Here is a 22,773-nt window from a genome sequence, read left to right on the forward strand (position 1 = left end):
CAGTGAAGCACTATAGAGGAGGACAAGGGAAAATGACCTACTAAGGTCACCTCTACCTCTGAATGCATACATCCCATTTACAACTGAAGAGAGAACAGTTATTACACCAGCTCATGTCTTCACACGGGAGTTTCAGAAAGGTCGCTGGTACTTCTGTTCAGAGCCTCCCTGATCAACAGATACATTTGTGCAAAGCAAAAATGTTTAACCTCGCTGCTTACATGCAAACAAAACCTCTGACACGCACACTCTATACATCCTCCTGAGCATGACTCACAGCACACATGCCAACCAACTGGGCAGTAGCTGAGCAGTTGACCCCCTCGGTCATCCCTAAAGCATAGGAACTACTGTACAATTGCTTGATAACTACTAATCACAAATACACACTTGCAAGAAACTCAAAGTTATCACTCACTGTACACACTTAAAACAACCACCACAATCAGGACTTACAGTCATACAGCAGGAGGATATCACTGCAACAGCATCCACTCATCTGGGTGAAACACAACGTACATCCGAAGGATTTCTGCCTAGGCCAGATTTCCATAAAGAAGTCACATCCACCAAAACCCCAAACCTCCTCCAAGAATCATTACTCATATGATGTGATCGGGTACTGTTGAGCATTCAGGGCTCAGACTCTTAAGCGTCAAGATACCGTATATTCTTAGATGGACTAACTCAGCCACAGACCAATGCAGCACAGAAAACAAAGCATGCTGGAAAATAAAAGCATGCCACAGGAAGAAAAATCAACCTTTCAGTTCCGACAGCCTGAAGGCTTTTGAGAACCATAACATTATTTGTTTCTACCACAGAATTGTCAATACCTGTCTGAGAGAGCCTGTTCATGTAAACCAAGGCGCTTAGTTTAAACCATTTCTTTCTTTCCCTTCAGAAACCAAACACATGCTAACAAACCAGAAACTACAGCAAGAACACCCAGCTTCCTAAATTAAAATAAAATTCATTAGCTGTGGATCGGTCATTACTGTTTAACATCCTAATACGCTTGGAGAGAATTGATCCAACCAAAGATAATAGCTCTCAGAAGAGTGCTACCACTGCAATGCTATGCCTAAGAGCTAAAACTGATAGAAACTCTTACCAGCTGGGGTACAAAACTCAAGTGCTGTACAAGTTTGATTGCTATTTCTGCACTTGCTAGTGGATGCTCCTTGCTTCTTTGTGTACCAGTAACTGCTGAACAAGCTTAGTTTCCAAGTATAGAATCCAACTTGCTCTCCTTGCAAATAAACAAACAAACCCACACCTTGTAATCAGTTTTACCAGACATATTGCTGCCAATCAGCACCTCTGTAAGTAAAACGTGATGCCATCACATTTGTTATATTCAAATCTTTCTTCAATAGTACTTCTACAGTTTTTCTCCAGGGGTTGTACAATATAAGAGCACTGTTACTGACACAATTACCTCACCGGTAATGGAAAAGAAATCTAGTTCAGCCCATCCCTGAAGCATCTGAGGAAACTTGCATATTCATGATGTTGATATGCAAAAAACACCATGCATCAGTGGGTGGCAATAGCAACATCTAAGCCCAAGAAGCATATGAACTTGTAAATTATTTTTGAGAATAAAATAGTAAAAATATAGGTAGCTGCAAGCAAAAATACAGTTTGTTATTTACTGCTAGATAGATGGGAGGCATGCCTGTGGGAAGCATCAGAAGTAGACAGAAAGCTGCATGAAAGCCAAGAAGACAACCAGAAAAGCAGTCGGAAGTACAGCACTAAAAGACCATCTAGACTAACTGCTTCTTAGGGAGAGACTAGCTGGAATAAAGCCTTGCACTGTGAGCAAAGAAAACACTTTCCATTCACTTTTTAGCACGATCGGGAAAACAAAACATAGTGTGTTATAAACAAAACTAAATTATAGATTTACCAGTATCTCGTCCTAAAAAGAAACAGCTTACAGGATTCTAATCCAAAGACTCCATCATAAAGGAATAGGCTTTTTCATTGTCCAGACAGCAAATAAATAAAGTTGTGAACACATGGCAAGAATAGGGCTATGGAACAGGATACTACTCTAAACTGGAGAGGCAGTGAGGGGGAGGAAATCACACTTCAAAATAAAGCCAAGCAATTCAGAGATTTTTCTAACAGAGTGCTTTAAAGGTCCCTAGCCATAGGTAGGTCAGTGGACAATAATAATGAAAAAGCTAAGTGAATCTACCAAAATACAAGATAATATACTGTATATTTTTAAGGGATCAAATGTTAAAAATAATAAAGAACAACTTCCGCATATCTTATGCAAACATCAATGTTATTTAGTGATGAAATGCACTGGCATGTCAGTCTTGGCAAAAGGAGAGAGAAACTTGGCCAGGGTCAAGCAGACCTGGTAGAAACAAGCTAGAAGGGTCTTCTAGGGATCATCCAGCCCTGCTTTCTCAGGACTAGTTTCAGCAACACAGCTAGTTCAAAGTTACATCATTCCTGCCAGCTCTATGTAATAGAATCATTGAACAGAATAATAGAATGCCTTAAAGCTGGAGGAGAACTTAAAGATCAAACTCCAACCCCTTGCAGTGGTCAGGGTTGCCAACTGCTATAACAGGCTGTTCCAAAATCCCACCCAACCTGGCCTTAAACGCCTCCAGAGATGGAGCACCCACAACCTCTCTAGACAACCTGTTCCAGTGTGTCGCCATCCTCTGAGTAAAACAATTTCTTCCTAAAATCAAACCTACATCTCCTCTCTTTTAGTTTAAAGCCATTTCTCTTTGTCCTGATACTATTAGGCCATGTTAGTCCCAATCCTGACTGAAAGCTCCATTCAAGTACTGGAAGGCCACAATAAGGCCTCCCTGGAGCCTTGTCTTCTGCAAGCTAAACAAGCTGAACTCCCTCAATCTTACTTTGTAAAAGAGCTGCTTCAGCCCTCTGATTATATTTGTGGCCACAACAGTTCTGCATCCTTTTCTTGCTGGGGGCCCCAGGCTTAGGCATAACACTCCAAAATATCATCCCTATCTGAGCTTTACTTTGGGGCTGACATATTGGCTTTAAAAACCATCATGGCTTGCACTTTTTGTGCTAGCCCTAATCAAATGTATTCGTATCAACTTCTGATATCAAACAGGCCTGAAATCACCAGCATAACCTGTTCCTGGAAATGCCTACAAGGGAAGTCCTTCACTACTTCCAAGCCTACTTTAGTATGTATGTACTTGTCCTTACCAAAACTTTCCACTATCTAACCTCACCCTCCATTCCAGTATCAGTCCAATATACCCTACTATCCAAAATGAGCACAAACAGCAGACTGCATCCATTATTTTTTCAGGAATTCTTCTAATATTGAACATCATTTTCATGTTTCTCTTTCCATACCTTCCCTTTAAGTTAAGTAATGCCAGTACACCAACATACCCTGCTGTGTAGGTTTGTTGATCTTTGATCACTTGTTGCTTCTTTGAACCTCAGCTACTGAACCTGTTTTCTTTGCAATGCACCACCCAGAAACAGACACAGCACCAAGCACAGCAGAAAAAAAAACACTTCCTGTGTCTTGCTGAGATAGCATACTTCCTTATCACCCCTTTTCTGCTAAATTCATTTTCAATTCTACAATATTTCTTGCTCACTTAATGTGTCAATCAGTGTCTACTATGGGAAAACATTATTAGCAAGGAGAGAAATTCAGGCTGGTTTATAATCCATTGCAAATATTTCTTTGCACACAGATACATTTGTAGATAGATATTTTATGGTAGAGCTATGTTGAATGCAACGGTCTTTCCTGAGCTGGCTAAAGGGTAAGGCTCTGCACGAGAGCAGGAGAATTTTGGAGAAGTCATGCAAGCACAGAGGACTCGGGCTGAAGAGCTATTAAAAGAGCCCACGCAGAGCAAAAGCACTGGCTTCCCTCACAACTGAAGGTTGGACTGCAATGGAGAGCAGTACCTCAAGCTGTTGGCTGAGGCTGGCCTTATTAAATGCTACTAGCAACCAGCTTTTAGAATCCTATCAACTGTGATGCTAACGGAGCTAGCATTTTACAAACAAGACAACAGGATGAAGAAGTGCTGCAAGAGCTCCTTTTGCTGTGACCCTTTCCAGAGCAGCTCAAAATCACTGGTGTCATTAGTACTGCTGCACCAGACACAGAGATGCTACAGACCTACATGCTATTCACCTGAACAGCTGGCACATATACCTCCTCTGCTGGATTCATCTGCAACAGCACCATCAGCACCTGCACTTAAGTCACAGTAACCATTCCAAACCTACATTCCTGACTGGCCTTAATGCAATTCAACTGGTAGTTTTACTACCAATAAGCTACGCGCCACTTGGTCAGCCTTCCCTTCTACTTAAGAAAAAAGAACAAGAAAACCATCTCGCCTCTTGCTCAAACAAGTTGACCAATACAATTTTCAATGTATGACCTGCTCTAGCATCCCAGTCCTTCCTTTCCCATTGTGCAGCCATCTTAACTTTGCTGCTTGATCTATCTTTATTCACGTCGCTGGGAAATCGGCACAGCTGAAAATCAGGATGTGCAGTCATAGGACTGCAATTGGTATTTACTCAGATAACAGCTTCTCTCAGGATCAAAGGATAAACTACAGTGGGTTACAGTTGCAAAATACTAACATGCATCACTTAGAGTTCTGTTCTATTTTTAAGGGGAATATATGCATAACTGCTGCCAAGAAAAAAAAAATATTCTACTCCCTGCTCTATTTCCTCAATGGTTCTATAGGACTTTTCTTCCTCTGGGAACTAATTCCTGCTTCTTATTCCAAAGCCTCCCATCATTGGCTGCTGTCTTTATTTTAGGTTAAGTTAGATTGCCCTATTCTTGCCTTTAAGTTTTGACTTTTTTTTCAGCACTTAAGATTACTGTGGCTAAGAACCAGTGTGGGAATTCCAGCAGTATGAAGGCAGAGGAGAAAGAAGACAACAGTTTTATTATATTCTAGTGAGAACTCATTGTGGTCTTCCAATGCTTGAAGGGAACATGTAAACAGGAGGGGGTACATCTGTTTATGAGGGTGGATAGAGATAGGACAAGGGGGAATGGTTTTAAACTAAGATAGGGGAGGTTTAAGTTAGATATTAGGAGGAAGTTTTTCACACAGAGGGTGGTGACACACTGGAACCTCCTGTCCAAGGAGGTTGTGGATGCCCCATCCCTGGAGGCATTCAAGGCCAGGCTGGATGTGGCTCTGGGCAGCCTGGTCTGCTGGTTGGTGACCCTGCACATAGCAGGGGGTTGAAACCAGATGATCATTGTGGTCCTTTTCAACACAGTCCATTCTGTGATTCTATGAAAACGAGAGACAGAGCTTACAGAGGAGGCCTTACTTTCAGCACCTTACCAGACATACACGATTATTAACACTTATGTTTGTTTGGTCATAGGTTAGAACAAAACTAATGAACCCTGCCTAGTTATCAAACCTCAGAACCTAATTGCCAGAGGAGGATCCCTTCACTTGCTTAGGAGGAATTCAAGGACATCTTGAACTGAACTAGCTCTGAGCATTAAGGAACAGCAGGTTCTTTAGATGTGCTCTTTACGTGCACCAAAAGAATCAATTTTGGTAAGATCTGTTTTCCAGCATCTGCCTCATCTATGAGCTGTCCGTAGCATACTTTTAACACATAACAAGTAGTCTTACAACTCCTGTTTATGAGTCCCACAAAAGGGAAAGGTTTCTTCCACATGTATTCAGGGCCTGCACTGTTTCCCCACATGGGCTGCAGAAGGTGACAAAAATGCCTTCATTTTAAAGATACACTCCAAAGACAAGAAGTATTCCAGTCAACTTGCTTCAAATACAGTTAACTTGAAGAGCAAAAACATAACCAGAAACTCCATCCACCCCGCGAGAGGTTCATCATGTACTCTAACTACTAAGCTACAGTCACAGTGTTGCCAGTGATGGCACTTCAGACAGAGTTTACCTTCCCAGCAACTTTCTACCATATCCATGAAGTCTGCAAAGCACTGTTCTCTCACTGGGAGAAATTTTTTGTGCTTTAAACTAGCAGCAAAGGCTGTATGACGTTGCAGGGCAAACTTATCCTGTAGAACAAGGCATGATAAACCAAGATATTACACTATCTCAGACTTGTGTTTATTCTACAAGTGGCTCTACATTTCAAGTACAGTCACCCAGGATCCTGGTTCTTCAACTGAAAAGAATCACCTGATTATTGATTTTGGGTCATTGGGACAAAGATTATTTGGCTACCGCTTGCTCTTAGTTTTTAAAAAATACAATTAATATTTTATACAAGTGGAATTACTTTGCTGTCCAAAGACTGATAAATACCTTCAAGAAGCCAATGTATGCCATATAAACATAATGAATAACAAAAGATGATCCAGCATGTGACACATCATAACCTCCCAGTGAACAGGAACAGCAAGCGCCATATTTGCGTCTAACTGAGCCTCTGAATAATTTAATGAAAAAGTCATCAGTGAATTAAGAGAGCATTCTGCAAGGCTTATTAAGTAAAACAAAACGTTGGAAGCTAGAAAAAAAATATATGGATTCTTATTAAGCAGATACTGTCAGTTTCTCAACTTGTCCCACTGGTGCAGAAGTCTGAATTAAAATGTGGTACTGAGATGAGCTCAGATCTGCTTTGGGTTTATACAGCCTGCTCAGCATTTCATTAGCTTACACAAGCAACACAAATTTCAAAGCCAACATCCTATGTATATACTTCTCTTGAAGCAATATCGGAAAAGCAGGTTTTCTAGATTACAGTCGTATGACCATTATTCATAATCAGTGTATTTCTGATGTCTTGCTAAACCCATTTTTATTGAACAAGCTACCATCGTACTGCTCAGAAGAAAGACCTGGAGGAAGACAAGTGTAGAACTCTTATACTACCATTAAGTATTGATTCTGAGCGTTCAGATGGAAAAGAATATAAAGTACAGACAAATAACAGCAATCCGACCAACAAAAAGCTTAAGCTGTCACCAAGCACTATAGAGAACAGCCCTCTCTCGACAGTGGAATTTTGTTGATGACTTTAATTAAGGTTTTCTTATATTCTTTGACTGAAGAGAGCAAGATTTACACACCACATTATGTTAAGCAAAAAAACAAAACAACCACAGAGACAGAATTTCACATACGTACATCTTGGTCAAAGTGAAAGCAAAATTTTTTTGAGGTTTATTCAGGAAGAAAAGAATTATTAACACGAAATTTAACCAGAGAACCAAAGTTAAAACACTACCTGCAACGCAATTCAAATATCATTTTCTTGACAGTGTTCTGCACTCCTATACTTCTGTTGCCCAATGAGAAGATCTCTGTATGACCCCAGCCTCAAGAACATGCCATTTTTAATGATGCTTATGGTTAGAAGGCTGGCCTACCAAACAACCACCACGGCAGAGGTCAGGCTACACAGCATCTGCTGCTTCTCTACTAGTGCCAAATAATACATTAAAACCAAATAAAAGCCAAGCCAATACACCACAGACCTCACCTGCTTCCTCCCAAAAGATCCTTCTCATTCTTCTTTTACACTTAAATAAGGATACAACCTGGCTGTGCTACAACAAACAATATTCTCAGGAAACTTCAGCCTTCTCTTACTGGACCCAGGGCACAAGTGAAGATAATATTCCCAGCAGAACAGTCAGAACTAACCATGTAGCAATCTCATTTGATACAGAACTCACATTTTAAGATAACTCAATCTTTGAAGAAGATTGAAACCTTCAAATGGTTATAAAAAAAAAAAAATATCTAACCTTTTTTCTAGGAACTGTTACCAGATAAGTTCATTTGCTTTATGGAAAGACAAAAATCAGAACAGGAAGCATTCCTGTCTCTCAGAAAAGCTGATTTTTCCAGGGTTCACGTGGAATGCAACAAGATCAAACGTGTTAAGCCGTGAAAACCTATTACGCACAGTAGTTATTTACTTCATGAGGTTGCTCATGTTATTACAATGGATACATTTCCCATCACACAGTCAATTTGTTCATATTACTTTACTCCCTATGCCACACTCAGAAAGAAATATTTCACACTTCCTTCAAAGACAGCAAGAGAGAACAACCCTTGGACAACACTGCTTGGCGGTTTGCCACTGCCATCACCGAACCATCGGGGAAGACAGAAGGCTGTGCCAAAAAGAACCCTGTCCAGCCTGGTCTATTGGCCATATGTTACCATGGGAAAGAAAAAAGAACAGCTGTTTTACCAACACCCACTAACCAGGAAAAAACAAATAGTCAAAAAGATTATTCAGCCTGGACCGACCCTTTCCACTAGCAACAGAATTTGTTTTACTTCAGTCATTTTTTCTTTGGTTCTTTTTTCCAAACCAAGATCCCTCCAAGTTAATTTTTCCTCAATCTTCTGGCAGGTGTAAAGTCCTCACCAAGGCAATGCCGCTGGAGCAGAGCTCATAGACAGGCAGTTTACAGACTGCTAACGCACAGTAGCAAAGCACGTGTTTGCCCTACCCATCCTTCAGCCACACAGACAAGTGGAGGCCCATTTAGTTTTGGAGCCCTTTACTCACCTTTCCCATTTTGCCATGCAGTATACCAGGACAAACTGAGGAAAGTAGTGATGAAAACTAACACGGTGGCCACAGTTCCATTTCGGAGCCTCATCTCATTTCAGCATCACACTTGGTTACGTTCCGTTAGTGATGAGGACCGGTCTTGCTGGGCTTGCTGCAGTCACGTCGGCTCAGGTCCACCAGCAGCAGCCAGGCCGAGGGGAAGGCAAAGCGGAGCTCTCACATATCAAAGGCGTCACAAATTAATCCATTCCAGAACGCTGTAAACTTCCTTAGCGTCCTCACAAACGACACGTCCTTTCTCTTCTATTCCTGTCCAAAGGAAACAAGATGGTAAGAGATTAGACCCAAAATACTTACGGATGTCCCCCATGTACCAAAATGCTGCTAAGAAACACTGGTGCACGTTAGTAATTGTGGTTTGCATGCACCCATCTCCAGCTGCCTCGGTTTGAGCCCAGGGAACAGCACTTGTTAGGTCAGTCTTTCCTTTTTCATTAGGAATGCTTGTATCTGGAGGAGCTGTACTTGACATTACTTCGGTAGTGAAAGGACAAACACACACATCACCTATATTAGAATATTATCACAGAGGCACACAGGTTGGAAGGGACCTCCGGGGATCACGCAGACCAAGCCCCTGCTAAAGCAGGCTCCCTTACAGCAGGCTGTAGCTCAAGTCAATAGCACACATCCCCCCCAGCAGGAGATGAGTAGATACCAGAGGGTTTTCAGGAAGCCAGCAAGTCCAAAGCCCTGCTCCTAAGCACTCACTTAACAAAGCCTCTCTGAAATCAGTGAGCAGAGGCTGCAAACGCAGCAGTAGAACCACCCCCGGTGAACGGAGACCGGAGCTTTAAATAGCATTTACAAACGTATATCATTCATCTTTCCCTGCTCGGTGCCAAAGCACTTTATCCAGCCACAATAATTTTTTTCCTCCTCATTTAGCTGCAGTGAAAGCACAGGCTGCTGTCACACACGCAGAGACCATTTAACCCACAACAGCTGGCAACAGCCTAAAACAACCCACCACAATGCACCCGTACCGCTCCTGTCTCCCCACCACACCGGCACAAGGACAAAACACAGTAGTCAACCACAGGTCAGTCTCACCACAGACGGAAGGTCTATAGCCCAGAACAAGAAAACCCCCAGCTGTCCAAATGCAGGCTGCATCTATACGCACAATTCTAACAGACCGAGACAAAGAACGTGGAGATAAATTGACCAATGTCCTGTTTTGCACCTGGGGATGGGGAACTGATTTACAGACAGCTCAAGTACCATTTACAGTAGCTCAGGCATGTTAGATTCTTTTAAGACGCTGTCAGATTTTTTCCTCCCACCATAAACTACCCGTGATCGCTGCCCTGCAATAAATAAAGACTTGCTTTGAACTTCCCTCACAAGCAATCTCTGTCACTGTCTAGTCTGGGTACATTTAGAATAGGGAATAAGACTCTTCATCATGTCGGTACCTAAGGACACTGGTCATATCTGACCTGCTACCTTTCCCAAAGAGCTTGCCAATAGAGATGTAATGAATAGGCCTGGCCAGCAAACGAAAGGAAGGAACAAGGAAGGTATGAGCTACAGGCTCCTGCATTCAAGCCTTGGCCACAACATGCAGGTTATAAAAAGCCCTTACCTTCTGTGATTACCTCATAACAATAATAATGCTCCATGCCAGTAAGGCATTTTGTTTTGAGGGATTGCATGCACAGATAGGTCTGTGGCTTTAAACATTAATTCTGAAATCACATAGTACATGTGAAGAAGAGAATACAGGCACTTACAGGGGAAGAGGACAAAGCAGCTGGTCAAATTCAGTAAGAAACAAAGTAATGAGTGGGAATAAAAAGGACTGTGAAAAGCTCTGCAATACAGAAACCCGAATTCAACACAATGAAAGATAAAGACAGCTGAGAGACCTATAGAGAGCTAACGGAGAGCACGGCATGCCAGGAACTATCAGCATCATCAGCACCTTGAATAGGAGACGGACATTATCAGAGCCAGGGGGGTAGGCAGCAGCAATTAGGTCAAAGATAAAAGCCTGTATGAACCTTAATGGAAAGGAAAGAATGAAACCGCGAAACCCCAAAGTTCCATGAGGCCCGTCTGCAGGGATTTAAGGAGTGGGAAAGGTTCCAGCGATTCCCAGAATACCAGAACAAGTAGCCAGGCTGCTGGTAACAACACTGATAATTTGTAACATAAAGCAGCCCTGAAATACAGTTGCTCAAGCTGGCACCTGCCTTCACCGCTGTTCCAGCAGCAGCCACATCTCTGAAGCAGCTCAGGTGGGCAAACTGGATGGGATCATCCCAGAGAGACAGCTGGGCCAACACACAGACAGAGGGGAAGCCAGGAGAGTAAAGATGCCGTCTGGTAATGGAAGGAAAGCAAACTGCCTTGCTGGAAAGCCTGGGCATCTTCTACATTCGCTGCAATAAAAACCAAGATGCTGTGATCAGGGCTTCTCGCTGCACTAGTTGAATCCACGAGATGCTACAGCCTAAAACAACTCTGAGAAATAATTTCTGGACAGTAATAGGATTCAATTCGCTATAAGTTTGCACAGAACTATGTCTAATGAATGATGACCGAGGGCTTTGAGTTATCCGGGTCTGCTTTCAGCCCTCTCTCCCAGTGCCGTACCCCTCTCCCACAGGCTCCAGGTACCCAGCAGCACTCAGACCATCCTTCATGCGTGTTGCTGAACCAAATCACACACATCAAGGCCGTGCATGTGCCAGAAGCATCCCGGCTTTCAGAAACACACCTCATTAAACCAGCAAAACCCCACATGCACGTGAACGGTCTGTGACTCGAAGCACTTTATTTAAGACCCGCCTGGACGCCGACCTGTGTGACGTGGTGTAGGGAGCCTGCTTTGGCAGGGGGGTGAACTCGATGATCTCTAGAGGTCCCTTCCAACCCCTACAATTCTGTCATTCTGTGAAGCTCTCCCACCGCAGGACGGGCCCGGCGTGAGGCCACAGGTACCGGACGGACCCGGCACGGCCGAACCGCACCTTAAATAAGCTGACAAGTTCCCTCCCGCACCCAGCGGCTCCTGCAGTAGGAGCGGAGCACGTTTCCAGCCGCACACCGTACACACAGCGCTGCCCTGCAGAGGCTCCGCCGGGCTCCGCCGTGCCTGCTGGGGCGCGACCGAAGCCAAGCGGCGCCAGACCCGGCGGAGGACGAGAGCGGGTGCCGTGCTGAGGGAGCAGGGCACGGAGCGGGTACCGGCCCGATTCCAGCTCTCGTCCTGCCCCGGTCCGATGGCGGGGGGGGGGGAATGGAGGAAGAAGGAGCGCAAACTGTGGTGCGAGCCGCGGGCTGCTGGCAAACACCGAATCCCGTGTTGGGGGGGGGGGGGAGCAGAGCCGCTCCGGGGCAGAGCGCGGGGGCGGCACCGGGAGCAGCGAGCGGCGGGTCCGGCCGGGTGCAGGTGCACGAGGAGCGGGGAGTACGGAACCAGCCTCCTCACACCGGGGAAGCTCGGGCAGGGGAAGGACGCCCGCCCGCAGCCCGCAAAGCGGAGCAGAACGGAGTGGGAAGGGCGGGATGCGAAAAGAGCGAGGAACTAGAGACCCGGGGAGAGAAGGGGGACGGGGTGTCGGTCGCAGGGCAGCCTCACCTCTCACCTGTGCGCTGCCTCCGGCAGGGGGAGCCGCGGGGCGCGGGCGGCTCGGCTCACACCACACACCGCGCTGCCTCGGCCGGAGCCGGAGCTGCCGCTCCACTGCCCGCCCCTCAACTGCGAACACACCGCTGCTCCGCCCCGACCCCGGGCGAGGAAGCCCCGCCCTCTCCCCGGAGAGCAGCTCATTGGCTGAGCCATCTGTCGCTCTGCTCGGCATTGGGTATAAATAGCTCAGTCTCGCGAGGCTTCCCTCAGTGAGTGCGTTGGGGTCAGAGCGGGGTGGGAGGTAGTGTTATATACGGCTTGTTCTCGGTTTTGTGGGTGCACCCTATTGAGTGCACATGGAGATTTATTGCTAAGTTTAGTGGTGGCTCCTGGGTCAAGCTGTTGGCCTTCAGGGTGAGGGTGCCTGTCATAGAACTGTTGGAATGGGCAGGGAGCTTTAAAGGCCATCTTGCACAACTCCCCTGCAATGAGCAGGGACACCTACAGCTACATCACAGAATGACCTGAGTTGGAAGGGACCTCAAGGATCATGTAGTTCCAACCCCCCTGCCTGGCAGGGCCACCAAACATACACCTTTACTAGATCAGGTTGCCCAGGGCCCCGTCCAACCTGGTCTTGAACACCTCCAAGGACGGGGCATCCACAACCTCCCTGGGCAGCCTGTTCCAGGGCCTAACCACTCTCCTAGTGAAGAACTTCCCCCTAACATCCAACCTAAATCTTCCCTCTTTTAACTTAAAACCATTTCCCCGTGTCCCAACATCAGCTGCTCGGTGCCCCAAACAGCCTGAGCTTAGATGCTTCCAGGGATGGGGCTTCTACTGCTTGTCTGGGTAACGTTTCCATATCCCCTGCAGGGCAGGTGGGCTCATCAGGGTGTTCCTTGCACCGCTCATTGGTGCCAGCTGACCCTTACCTGTGCTGTGTGATGCATTCAGTGGCTGGTGGTGGTGGCCATGAGTTTGTGCTATGCTAACCAGAGCCACTCCTGAGAGGTGCACTCCTTAAAGGGCAATTTGTTCCTCACACCGGCTCAATGGGCCCTCTGTCCTTTGTGCCGCCTGCCCCACAGGCTGTGTGGTGAGCACAGCCGGGAGGTGTGGAAGTGAACCCGCTTTCCTCCTGAGAGCTGTTATTGCTGGGCTGTGCAAGCGGTGAGGAAAAGTCAGCAGCAGCTCTATTCCATGGTTCATTACTGAGGGCTGCAGAGCTTCCATTCAGTAAGCAAACCTTGTTCTTCAATGGTTCCTTTCATAGGCTCCAGAAGTTGCATCAAGTGATGTGTTCACAAGGTCCCATTAAAATCAATGCTCCTGGGTCATGGTAGGAAGCTCTCTGCCTTGCAAGACCTGTACTTGGTGCTGCTCATGATTAACAGTGCTCAGCCCCTTTATTACCTACCCTTTTTTCCTCATCTTCCGCCTGATTGAGACCAAACCTCTAGCAGACATTTCTTCTCTGAGTTAAGACTCCTTAACACCTTGGATGTAGTGACACAGTTCCCCACCAGAACTTGATGAACCATACAACAATCGTATTAGCTATTCTGTCTTAAAAGTAACATTGGACAGGACTCCATAGGTTAATATTTTTTAACCAAAGCTTAAACACGTTGCAATATTCTTTCCCTTTAAGTGACCCATGCAGTAGCCCTTTGTGTTTGTGCTGAGGGGCTTGTGCAACTGCAGGGAAGGGCAGGAGGAGCATATGGATCTTGACAGCTGGCTGCTCTGTGGTGTTACACGCTGAGTAGTGAGAATTTATGGTGGAAGTTTGTGCTTCAGTTCCCCTTTTTTTGGCTTACACATTTAGTACGATAACTTTGCAACAAAGGCTGGCGCTGCATGTACACAAGTGCACGCACATCTACTATCCCAGCAAGCTAAAAGCATTAGAGCCTCCATTGTTTGACTTTAATAGATCAGTGTTGCATGGGGATACGAAGTTTTGCATTTCTGTGCCAGGTAAAACAAAATTGATTGGAGACATTTTTGCACGAAAGTGCTTTTGTCAGGAGAGAGAAGCCTGCTGGAGGAAAGAACGTGTTACAAGATGAGTTTAATGGCATTTGTTTGAGGAGGACTATCTTATGCTTCCTACTCTTTGCTCTTCCACTGATTGAACATTTGCACTTAGGAGGGTTTACCAACTGGACCTTGACAGTATCCAATTAACTATTAACTTCTGCAAACAACAGAGTAAGTGTTAATGTGGTTATTTTCTCAGTTCATCCGACATCTGCTCCTGGAGTCAGCTTCATAATAAGGAAGGCAGGGTGCAGGAGAGGGGAAAAAACCATGAACAGTGCTCTCATCTGACCAACTATAGCAATAAATTCCAGAGTAAAGTAAAGTTGGTGAGGATGCTCTGGGCCTGCTGTCATTTCACATACACTGCAGTGATTCTTGCTGGCCCACCTGGTCATAATTCACTTGTAGGGCTGCACTATTATTAGTATTCATCAAATTCTGAGTTCTTTTTATCCAGCATGTTTCCTGACTCGTTCAGAAGTATGAACATGTTGTTGTTTCTGCATTTCTCGCCATTAATACTCTGGCTTTCTCTGGCCATTAGGAAAGATGCACAAAGGTAAAGGTGCTTGACCGTGGGCTGCAAAAGCCTTAACAGTTGCCTGGCTGAGGAATGGCAGTCTGGAAATTGTCTGCGTCTACTGGCTGATAATTGAATCCTGTCTCAGAGGCAGGATTTATTGTCAGTCTAGCACTAACCTTATTAAACAGGGCTGACACCTTCTGACTCTCAGCGCTTCTCCCTCCATCTCACACCAGTTTTGCCTTTTCCAGCTGTACACCCATCACTACTGAATCTTTCCTGCTGCACACCAATGGAGCTCCCAGCCCAGTGAAACCAGTTCTGCTGGGCACTTTGCCACGTGGACAATAAGAGAACCTCAAATGTATCTGACTGAGCAGTGGGGAAGCAGCAGCAGGGGCGGCCCCTCTGGGTGACTTGATGCAACAGCGGGAGCGTAACAATACAGAAGGGTTTTCCCACCTCACACTTTTGGTGCTCATACAGATTTAGATCTCGTTATTTTTTAATAGGCATAAACCAAAGCGGGCGAGTGCTTTGGTGACTGAACTAGCTTGCAATAAAGGATCTTAATTCTGTAGTATCGTGAGATTCTTTTATACACAGAGCTGCTAGATGTATGGCTCATCTAGAAACATGAGGCTTGTGTAGTATCCATTGTGATGCTAATGCTCAACAAATAAACGGATATAGAAAATTACATTAAAACGATGGTAGAGGCAGATGCTCAGTAGCGAAACAAACAAAAAAAAGAGCTCTATTTAGTTAACCTTTACTCTGCCATTTCTGTGACTACATTCTGAACTAATCTTCTCTCACACGCTGCTCATCACAGACCTTTCTCTCTAAGAAGTCAGATGTGACAGTGCCCTGTGGAAACATCAGGATTCCTCTCCTGTAGGTAAGTTATTTGTCCACCTTTGCAGTGGGCGAACTGACAAGGAGGAGAGCACATAACTTCTTTGTGTTGTCTTCAGGTGGTGGAAACAGAGCTGTGTCTCCAAACTTGTGTTTCTCTTCCCTCACCCTCACAGCATCATTTCACTCACTGTGGCGGTAACATTCTCTAAGCTGCAAATTCTTCTGCCACATCTGGTGATGAGAATTTACTTTTATTCATCTCCTTCTGAAGGTAGAAGCCTTCAAACGTGTTCTTGCTAATACGTAAATATAAACCTGGAAGTCTTGAAGTTCTTATTGTGCCCATATTGCTGATCACAGAATCACAGAACTGTAGGGGTTGGAAGGGACCTCTAGAGATCATCGAGTCCAACCCCCCTGCCAAAGCAGGTTCCCTACACCACGTCACACAGGTAGGCGTGCAGGCGGGTCTTGAATATCTAGCATCTAGTACAGTAGCTGACACCTAAGTTAAGAGCAGTCAGATACAGTTAGTCCTGAAGAGAGAGTTCAAGTTAGAGGAAATCATATTAGGAATTAAATAATAAGGTTTCTGGGAAATATGTGAGAGCTAGACTTTGTGCATTGGACATCGTCTTTATAGGCATGGCATTGAAAAGTTGCCTCCTCTCACTTACCTTGGGGAGACTTATGTTTGGCCCACTGATGGAAGGGAAACTGCAGCTAAAGGGAAGACTGAATCAGGCCCTCTGCATGCAGACATTTCTGAAGTTACTCTTTCCTAGCAAAAATCAATACAGGTCCAAGCAGCACTGGGAAGGAATCCAAGACGTCTTTCATAGGCAAAGTAAGGTATTTTAGAAAGGTCCCTCCAAATCTGGTCCATTGTCACATTGTCAGATGAAGCTTTGAGAGAGACTGACTCAGATATACCTCTTTCAGTTTTATTTTGAGCAGAGTTATTACAAGCTGTAAACGCTTCCTAGCTCAAGTAGCCCAAATGGCCACTTGAATGACGCACAGTTAAGGGACTTGTGTATTCTCCAAAGATGTAGGGATATGTAAAACCTGAGCTAAAATGTGGAAAAGCAGTACAAATCTAAACTTCTGATTGCCAAGAAGCACAGACTAAAACCATATACTCCAGGCTTCTGACACAGGCTCCCCTGCCAAAGTGTGGGCTGGCTGCGCTTTCGTTTTTGCTTTGTTTTCTTTGTCTCACATCTCTTGTTGCCTGGTCCAAGCCTGCTCCTCATCACCAATCCTCCTTCCAACTGGAAGGCCACATTATATAGGACATGGCTCAACTCACTTTGTTAGAACCAGATGTTAAGAGCCCAAAACCCGGCACCAAACCATTGGCTCAAATCCATCTCTGGGACGACGAGCTTTCTGCTGCTCTCACCATTAGGGGAAGGATGAGACTGCACATTTTCTGCTGCTAGAGATGGTGCAGGATGGGGCATAAAAATGCCGTCTCCCAGCAGAAGATGGATGGGATGCTGGTAAACCAGCAGCAAAGTGATAGATGGGCTTGTGTACAAGGACAGAGCAGGCTGCCTCTCTGTGAGCACATTAGCTGTGTGACACTCATTCTTGGAAACCCAATTCTCAGAAATATCTGTGGATGTGGGATCTGATGCAATGGCTGGGTGAGCATTTGTTCTATCTGCAGTCATCAGCTGTGGCCTGGCAACATTCAAGTCAGCATTGCTGAGGTACAGCCCTTGCTCTTGGGCTTTCCTTATCCCCACCACCTTCCACTCTGATCCCAAACCACTCCCCTTGCTTCCCTGACTGCTTTGCCTTTGAAGTCCTTTACCAAAAAGCATGAAGAACAACCAGAAAATCTTAAACTCACACCAAAATGACAGGAAGAAGGTGACAAGTGACTTGACAAAGCATGACCCCGTAGCTTTTCAAGCCTTATCACATCAGATATGAGTAAGAAGCTCAAATCCTAGACACATCCCTAATAATTAGTAAGGTTTAGGGGGCTTTTTGTCTCCTGCCTGTTGAACATGAATTTCCTTGTCAATACTTCCGAAGCCAAGTTCTAAGTGGATTTTGAAGCGTTCTGAAATGCTAGCTTTCATTTCAAGGCAAACCTCAGAAGCAGGACATTTGGTCTTTGGAAGCTACTGAAGTGAAGGCTTGGGCTCACAAGCATCTGCTGCAGCCACAGTCCAAGAGCTGCAGCCCAGTGACCAAGCAGCACGGCCTCTCCCATCACATGCTGCCCACCAGCTCCCCAGTTACTTGCTCAAATTACCTGTAGCGAGTCTGAGGCACCTTAACTTGTGTCCCCAAGACACAGCGAGTGTCAAGGCAAACCCTGTGAGCGTGTAAGCTCAGGAGTACTGAAAACAATTATCAAAGCTGCTCTCAACTTCAACAGAGCTGGTGCTCTGCTGTAATGAAAAGATCTCGTTCCTTGCCCTATCACAGCAGGAATCTGGGCTATATTAACTCACTCTGACTGGCCTTAAAGGCGTTAGTGATGTTTCTTGTATTAGAGAGTTATTTTTCTGCCAATTTAGAATCCCATCTCTTCCCCAACAAATGAACTGGTGGGTATCCCAGCGGCAGTGGGAAGATAGTGGATGGCGAGGAAAACCTAGATAGGACAGGAGCATTCTTCATGGCATTTAGAAGTAATGAGTGCAATTTCTTACCTCTGAGGACCTATTCGAGCAAGGTTTTAGGAGAGAGATAAATGAACCTCAAACAGGAACTCTACCTGAGCATCTGGAATAACCTGCACTGCTGCAGCACCAGCCAGCAACAGAAGTGACAATAATAGCTGAGGAACTCTGGGGTTACCAGGCAGCTCCATCCCATAGGAGGGACACCAAGGATACACATCTTTAAGAAAAGTCATGTATTCCTTTCTTGCAGATTCAAAAGACGCTTCAAGTTTCCCATCTCCACCTGCAAACGAGGTGCTCAGCTCTCTCTCTCAATCACATGCAAATTACTCTCCCAGCACACAAAGGAAAAACAGCAGTTTAAGAGCAATCTGTTGATATTGTATTTTATACCGACAAGGTACTTCTCGGAATGACAGCTCCCAGCACGATGCCACATGTCGTACAACCGTGTGGGCAGATGCTAATTCCTCCCACCAGACGCACAGGTAATGAGAGCACATGGGACAGGGTCAGAACGGGCACCCATCACAGCCAGACGTGCGCCTGGCAGCCAGAGCCCAGGGAGCAATTACCAAACTCTTTCTGAAGTTCGTAACATGTTAGAGATGACACGTCTGATAACCGCTGTAGCTGTGTCATAGCATATTCCATGCCATGCAAATACTAGCGCTTTGTTTCTGGACAGGAATAACAGCAATGTGCTGACACGGAGACAGTCCTTTGTGTTTTCGAGTGATTACACCTTAACCCTCGGTTATAGAATTATGGCATATATGTAGCAGCGTGTTCAAAGGCAGGCTGCAGGATGACGCATCTCACTGCAAACCTGTTTACGGGCAATTAAGCCTTAAAATTGTAAGGGGCTGGATTTTGTCCCTGACTGCCAGAGCTGAATGGGGGAAAGCACAAGGAGAGAGTGGAGAGCATCATGGCAGGCTCAGGTGAGCGGGTTGATGGCAAGCAATGGCTTTCAGTCCCTTCTCTCTCATGGTGCAAGCTGTGTTTCTTGCCCCTTCCATGTGCATTTAGGATGGGCTTCCAGCTGCAGGGTCAGCCCAGGGCTGGGATGCTCCAGGCTCCTCCAGGAGACATGTCCCACCTTCCCTACACAGTGTGTCCCTATGCTGGCCCCTGTGTTTCTCCCGTTTCATCAGAACCTGTTTATGTTTTTAAATCAGAATTATACTTCTGTCTGCCACTCACTGCAGCCCGACAACGCTAACTCAGTGTGCAAACAAGGCCATCATCCAAGTATTGTTTTACATAACTGGAATGCTGGGGTTGTTAGCGTTTGCATAATGTTTAATTATTTAGTCAGAACATAAAACTTGTCTCTGGCTCAAAAACATTCTTATGAAATGTCTCAATAATTAAACACCGCTATGTTTATTAACAGCAGGGAAGGCTCATAAAATGAATTAGCCAGAAAGAGACAAGTAATGACATCAAGATGCAGTAATCAAAACATGCTGCTCTAAGGTAGGTCCCCGAGCATGGCAAACACCCACAGCAACTCCTACGAGCATCTGAGTACAACACCATTAAAAGCACAGCAGATCAGGCACCATACCTCAGAGCGATCAGGGAGCCAGAATTCGATGCATTAATTCACTCCTTAATCAATACGTATTGTTTTGAATGGACTCATTTGACTGTACTGAGCCCACGGAGGTGAGACCTCTGTCTGAGAGTAACCTTTCAGGGTCAGCTGAAGGCCGCTGTGTGACTGGGTGCCAGCAGAGCAGCTCGCTGGTTGTCAGGTCATGTACTCTGGCTGTTCAGAACAGTTGCTGTGCCCAACCTCCAGGTTGCCCTCAACTGCTCAAGGGAAAAGCAGGATTTGGAAGCAGAAATTGTTTCCTTTTAAAGGCGTATTCAGCCATTAAGCAGGGAGGAAAAATCTGTTATGTCCTAGGAGCCGAGCGTTCTCCTCTAAAATAAGATATTTTAACAAGTGGAACTTTTCCACTTGCATTTAAAGGAAGCATAAAATTCAAAGTTCATTTTATTGAGGCAAGATGGAGATTTATGTTCCCTTTAAATACAACTTTAGTGGTATTTCAATAACATTACACAGGAAATTAAGCGTGTGTCCTCCTATGCTCTCCCAAGCTCACATACTACTTTCTAACGAGGACTCCAAATTGCTCAAACCAATCCCATGTAGTTAAGAGACTCAATTTTGTACATCAATCTGCATAAAAGCAGCCAAGGAAACCACCTCTTCTCCTCCCCCTGTCCTTGTTGCAGCACCTGAGGCCCAGCCTGCACACTGCGGCTTTGCAGCATGGTGCCAGTGGCCGTGTCCAAGTGGGGCTGGCTTGTGTGGGCAGAGGTGAGGAGCTACCTGTGTAAAGGGGAAAAACAAGTGGGAAAGCCACCATGGGTTCATTATCCCCTCGGATATGCACCCTCTGCCCCCCCACATGGCAGCGTAAGCCCACACAAGTGAGTTCTGGTGGGGGCTGCTGCCATTTTCCTCAGCACAGCAGAGCTCTGCGATCTTCACTGCTCATATGAAGTAGGTCAAGGCAAAAACTGCCTGCCCACATCTCCTCTCCACAATCACAAGGTAAGATAAATTATATCCTCAATGTAATTGAGACATCTAAAGGGAAAGCGTGGCGTGAAGAGGCAATTCTGAAGCTCAGTGTCTCTCTGGAGAGCAGCTGACTGCATGAGCCGCCATCAGAAGTGACTCACAGCTGCTGCCCCGGGCGGCCACTGTCCTGCTTGCTGCTGCTAGAAGGAGCTCAGTGCTCAGTGCCTGAATTCAAAGGAAGGCAGCCAGCCTTCAGGATACCTCCTGCTTGGGGAGAACAAGAGGAAAGCCACAGAGGAGGAAGAGGAAGCAGTTAGGAAAATACCAATTGCCCATTCTCAACTTCAGAAGTCAAACTATATTTGGGGGAAAATGGATATTTCTTGCTGTGGGGAATGAGGAGGACCTCATATGTCATCACAGCTGGTTCAGAATCCTTTAAGACAGCAGAACAGGCTTCAGTGGGACTGTGAGTCTGCAACATGTGCCCTTTCAGATGCCAACAGGTAAATAAAGGGAGCCTTGCACACTAACAGAAAGAAATCACTGAAAGCACAGTCTGCAAAGGTGTGAGAGGTGGAAGGAAGCAAAATCCATCGCTTTGCTTCGACACTTTAGTGCAGAATGAGCTGCACCTCTAACAGCTCTTGAGAGACGTCTGGGATCCCAGAGAGGGAGGGAGGTCAGCGCTTTCGTGAGTGACCTCCTTTTCAGCTGGGATAGGTGAGCCAGGAGGGCTTCCTTCTGGGAACACAGCCAGCACACTGAGAACTGGGATCTGCGGGGGAAGCAAAGGCACTCCAAGGTATCACAAAAGAAGATCTGAATGGACCTTGTGGAAATGTGCCACGCTGGGAGGAAGCTTTGAAGAGTAACAGAAGGCAGAGAACTATCTGGGAGTGTGATACTCCACAAGGCCTTTCAGTTGGTATTGATTCATGAGCCACAAAGCGCTGACCAGCACTCACAGATCGTTTCTTTGCCTTTGCCTCCAGAACAGCACAAAAGTGATCTGCTAACCACAAACACCAGGCCCAATAATCACACCATTGTTACCAGCAGCAGAGTGCTCATCACATGTACGAAGCAAACCTTTTGGCAAGTTTACTGCACTCCTCTAGACTAAGAGGGAATTAATGGCATTGCACAATTACAGCAGGCTCCTTGCTAGGCTGCTGCCGGATATTTCCTGACAAGATTTGATATTCCTCCTCTTCATCTTTAAAAAAAAGGAAATACATTTAGTAAATGTTTTTACAGTCACAAGCAACACAGCACAAAGCACTGTATCAAAGCAAAGGCCGGAGGGCTATTTCAGCTTGAAAAATGTATGATGATTTGCTGTACATTAAAAATCATTTAGTCATAATTTGTTAATAATAATTATAACTTATAATAATTTGTAATGATATAAATTATCATTTCTTTTTACATTTCATGTTAGTGTTACAAGTTCTATACCAGCGATGCAGATTGCAGCTGCCTGAGCAAAATGGATCAGCCTGGGTCAGTCATACTGCTTCCCAGCTGGAAACGCACAGTGATGTCCCCAGGAAAGCTGATCAGATCTGAAAGGCTTTTCCAATGGTGCAAATTGTTAACCAGAAATCACTTTTCACACAGGGAAGAAAAATACATTTGTGTTTGGCCACAAACAAGCAAAATACACTGACTCCAAGCCTACAATCTGCTTACCTGTTAACAGCACAGCTGTATTAGGACTGTATCAGGGCCCTTTAGAATGAAAATTTTAGAATGAAAAAAATAGAGGGGAGGTTTAGGTTAGATATTAGGAGGAAGTTTTTCACACAGAGGGTGGAGACACACTGGAACAGGTTGCCCAGGGAGGTTGTGGATGCCCCATCCCTGGAGGCATTCAAGGCCAGGCTGGATGTGGCTCTGGGCAGCCTGGGCTGCTGGTTGGTGGCCCTGCACATAGCAG

General features: G+C 45.5%; 1 protein-coding gene across 4 annotated transcripts in view; it reads right to left on the reverse strand.

Annotated features, from left to right (window-relative positions):
* The window catches only part of MGAT4A (alpha-1,3-mannosyl-glycoprotein 4-beta-N-acetylglucosaminyltransferase A), a 67,145-nt gene extending 54,812 nt beyond the window's left edge, over window positions 1-12,333 (reverse strand). For 2 of the 4 annotated variants that reach the window (XM_085533066.1, XM_015850779.2), the window contains exons 1-2: window positions 12,219-12,333; window positions 8,557-8,871 (exon numbers count right to left, since the gene is read on the reverse strand). In XM_085533066.1, coding sequence (XP_085389192.1) covers window positions 8,557-8,650 — 94 coding nt within the window. In that variant the 5' untranslated portion in view covers window positions 8,651-8,871; window positions 12,219-12,333. Of the gene's footprint in view, window positions 1-8,556; window positions 8,872-12,211 lie in introns of all 4 variants that reach the window. The other 2 variants (XM_015850787.2, XM_015850772.2) reach the window with 1 other exon arrangement.
* Between the last annotated feature and the right edge of the window lie 10,440 nt (window positions 12,334-22,773).

The sequence above is a fragment of the Coturnix japonica genome, chromosome 1, assembly GCF_054131305.1.
Source record: "Coturnix japonica strain WE chromosome 1, WE-NBRP24, whole genome shotgun sequence".
In the NCBI taxonomy this organism is placed as follows: Eukaryota; Metazoa; Chordata; class Aves; order Galliformes; family Phasianidae; genus Coturnix; species Coturnix japonica.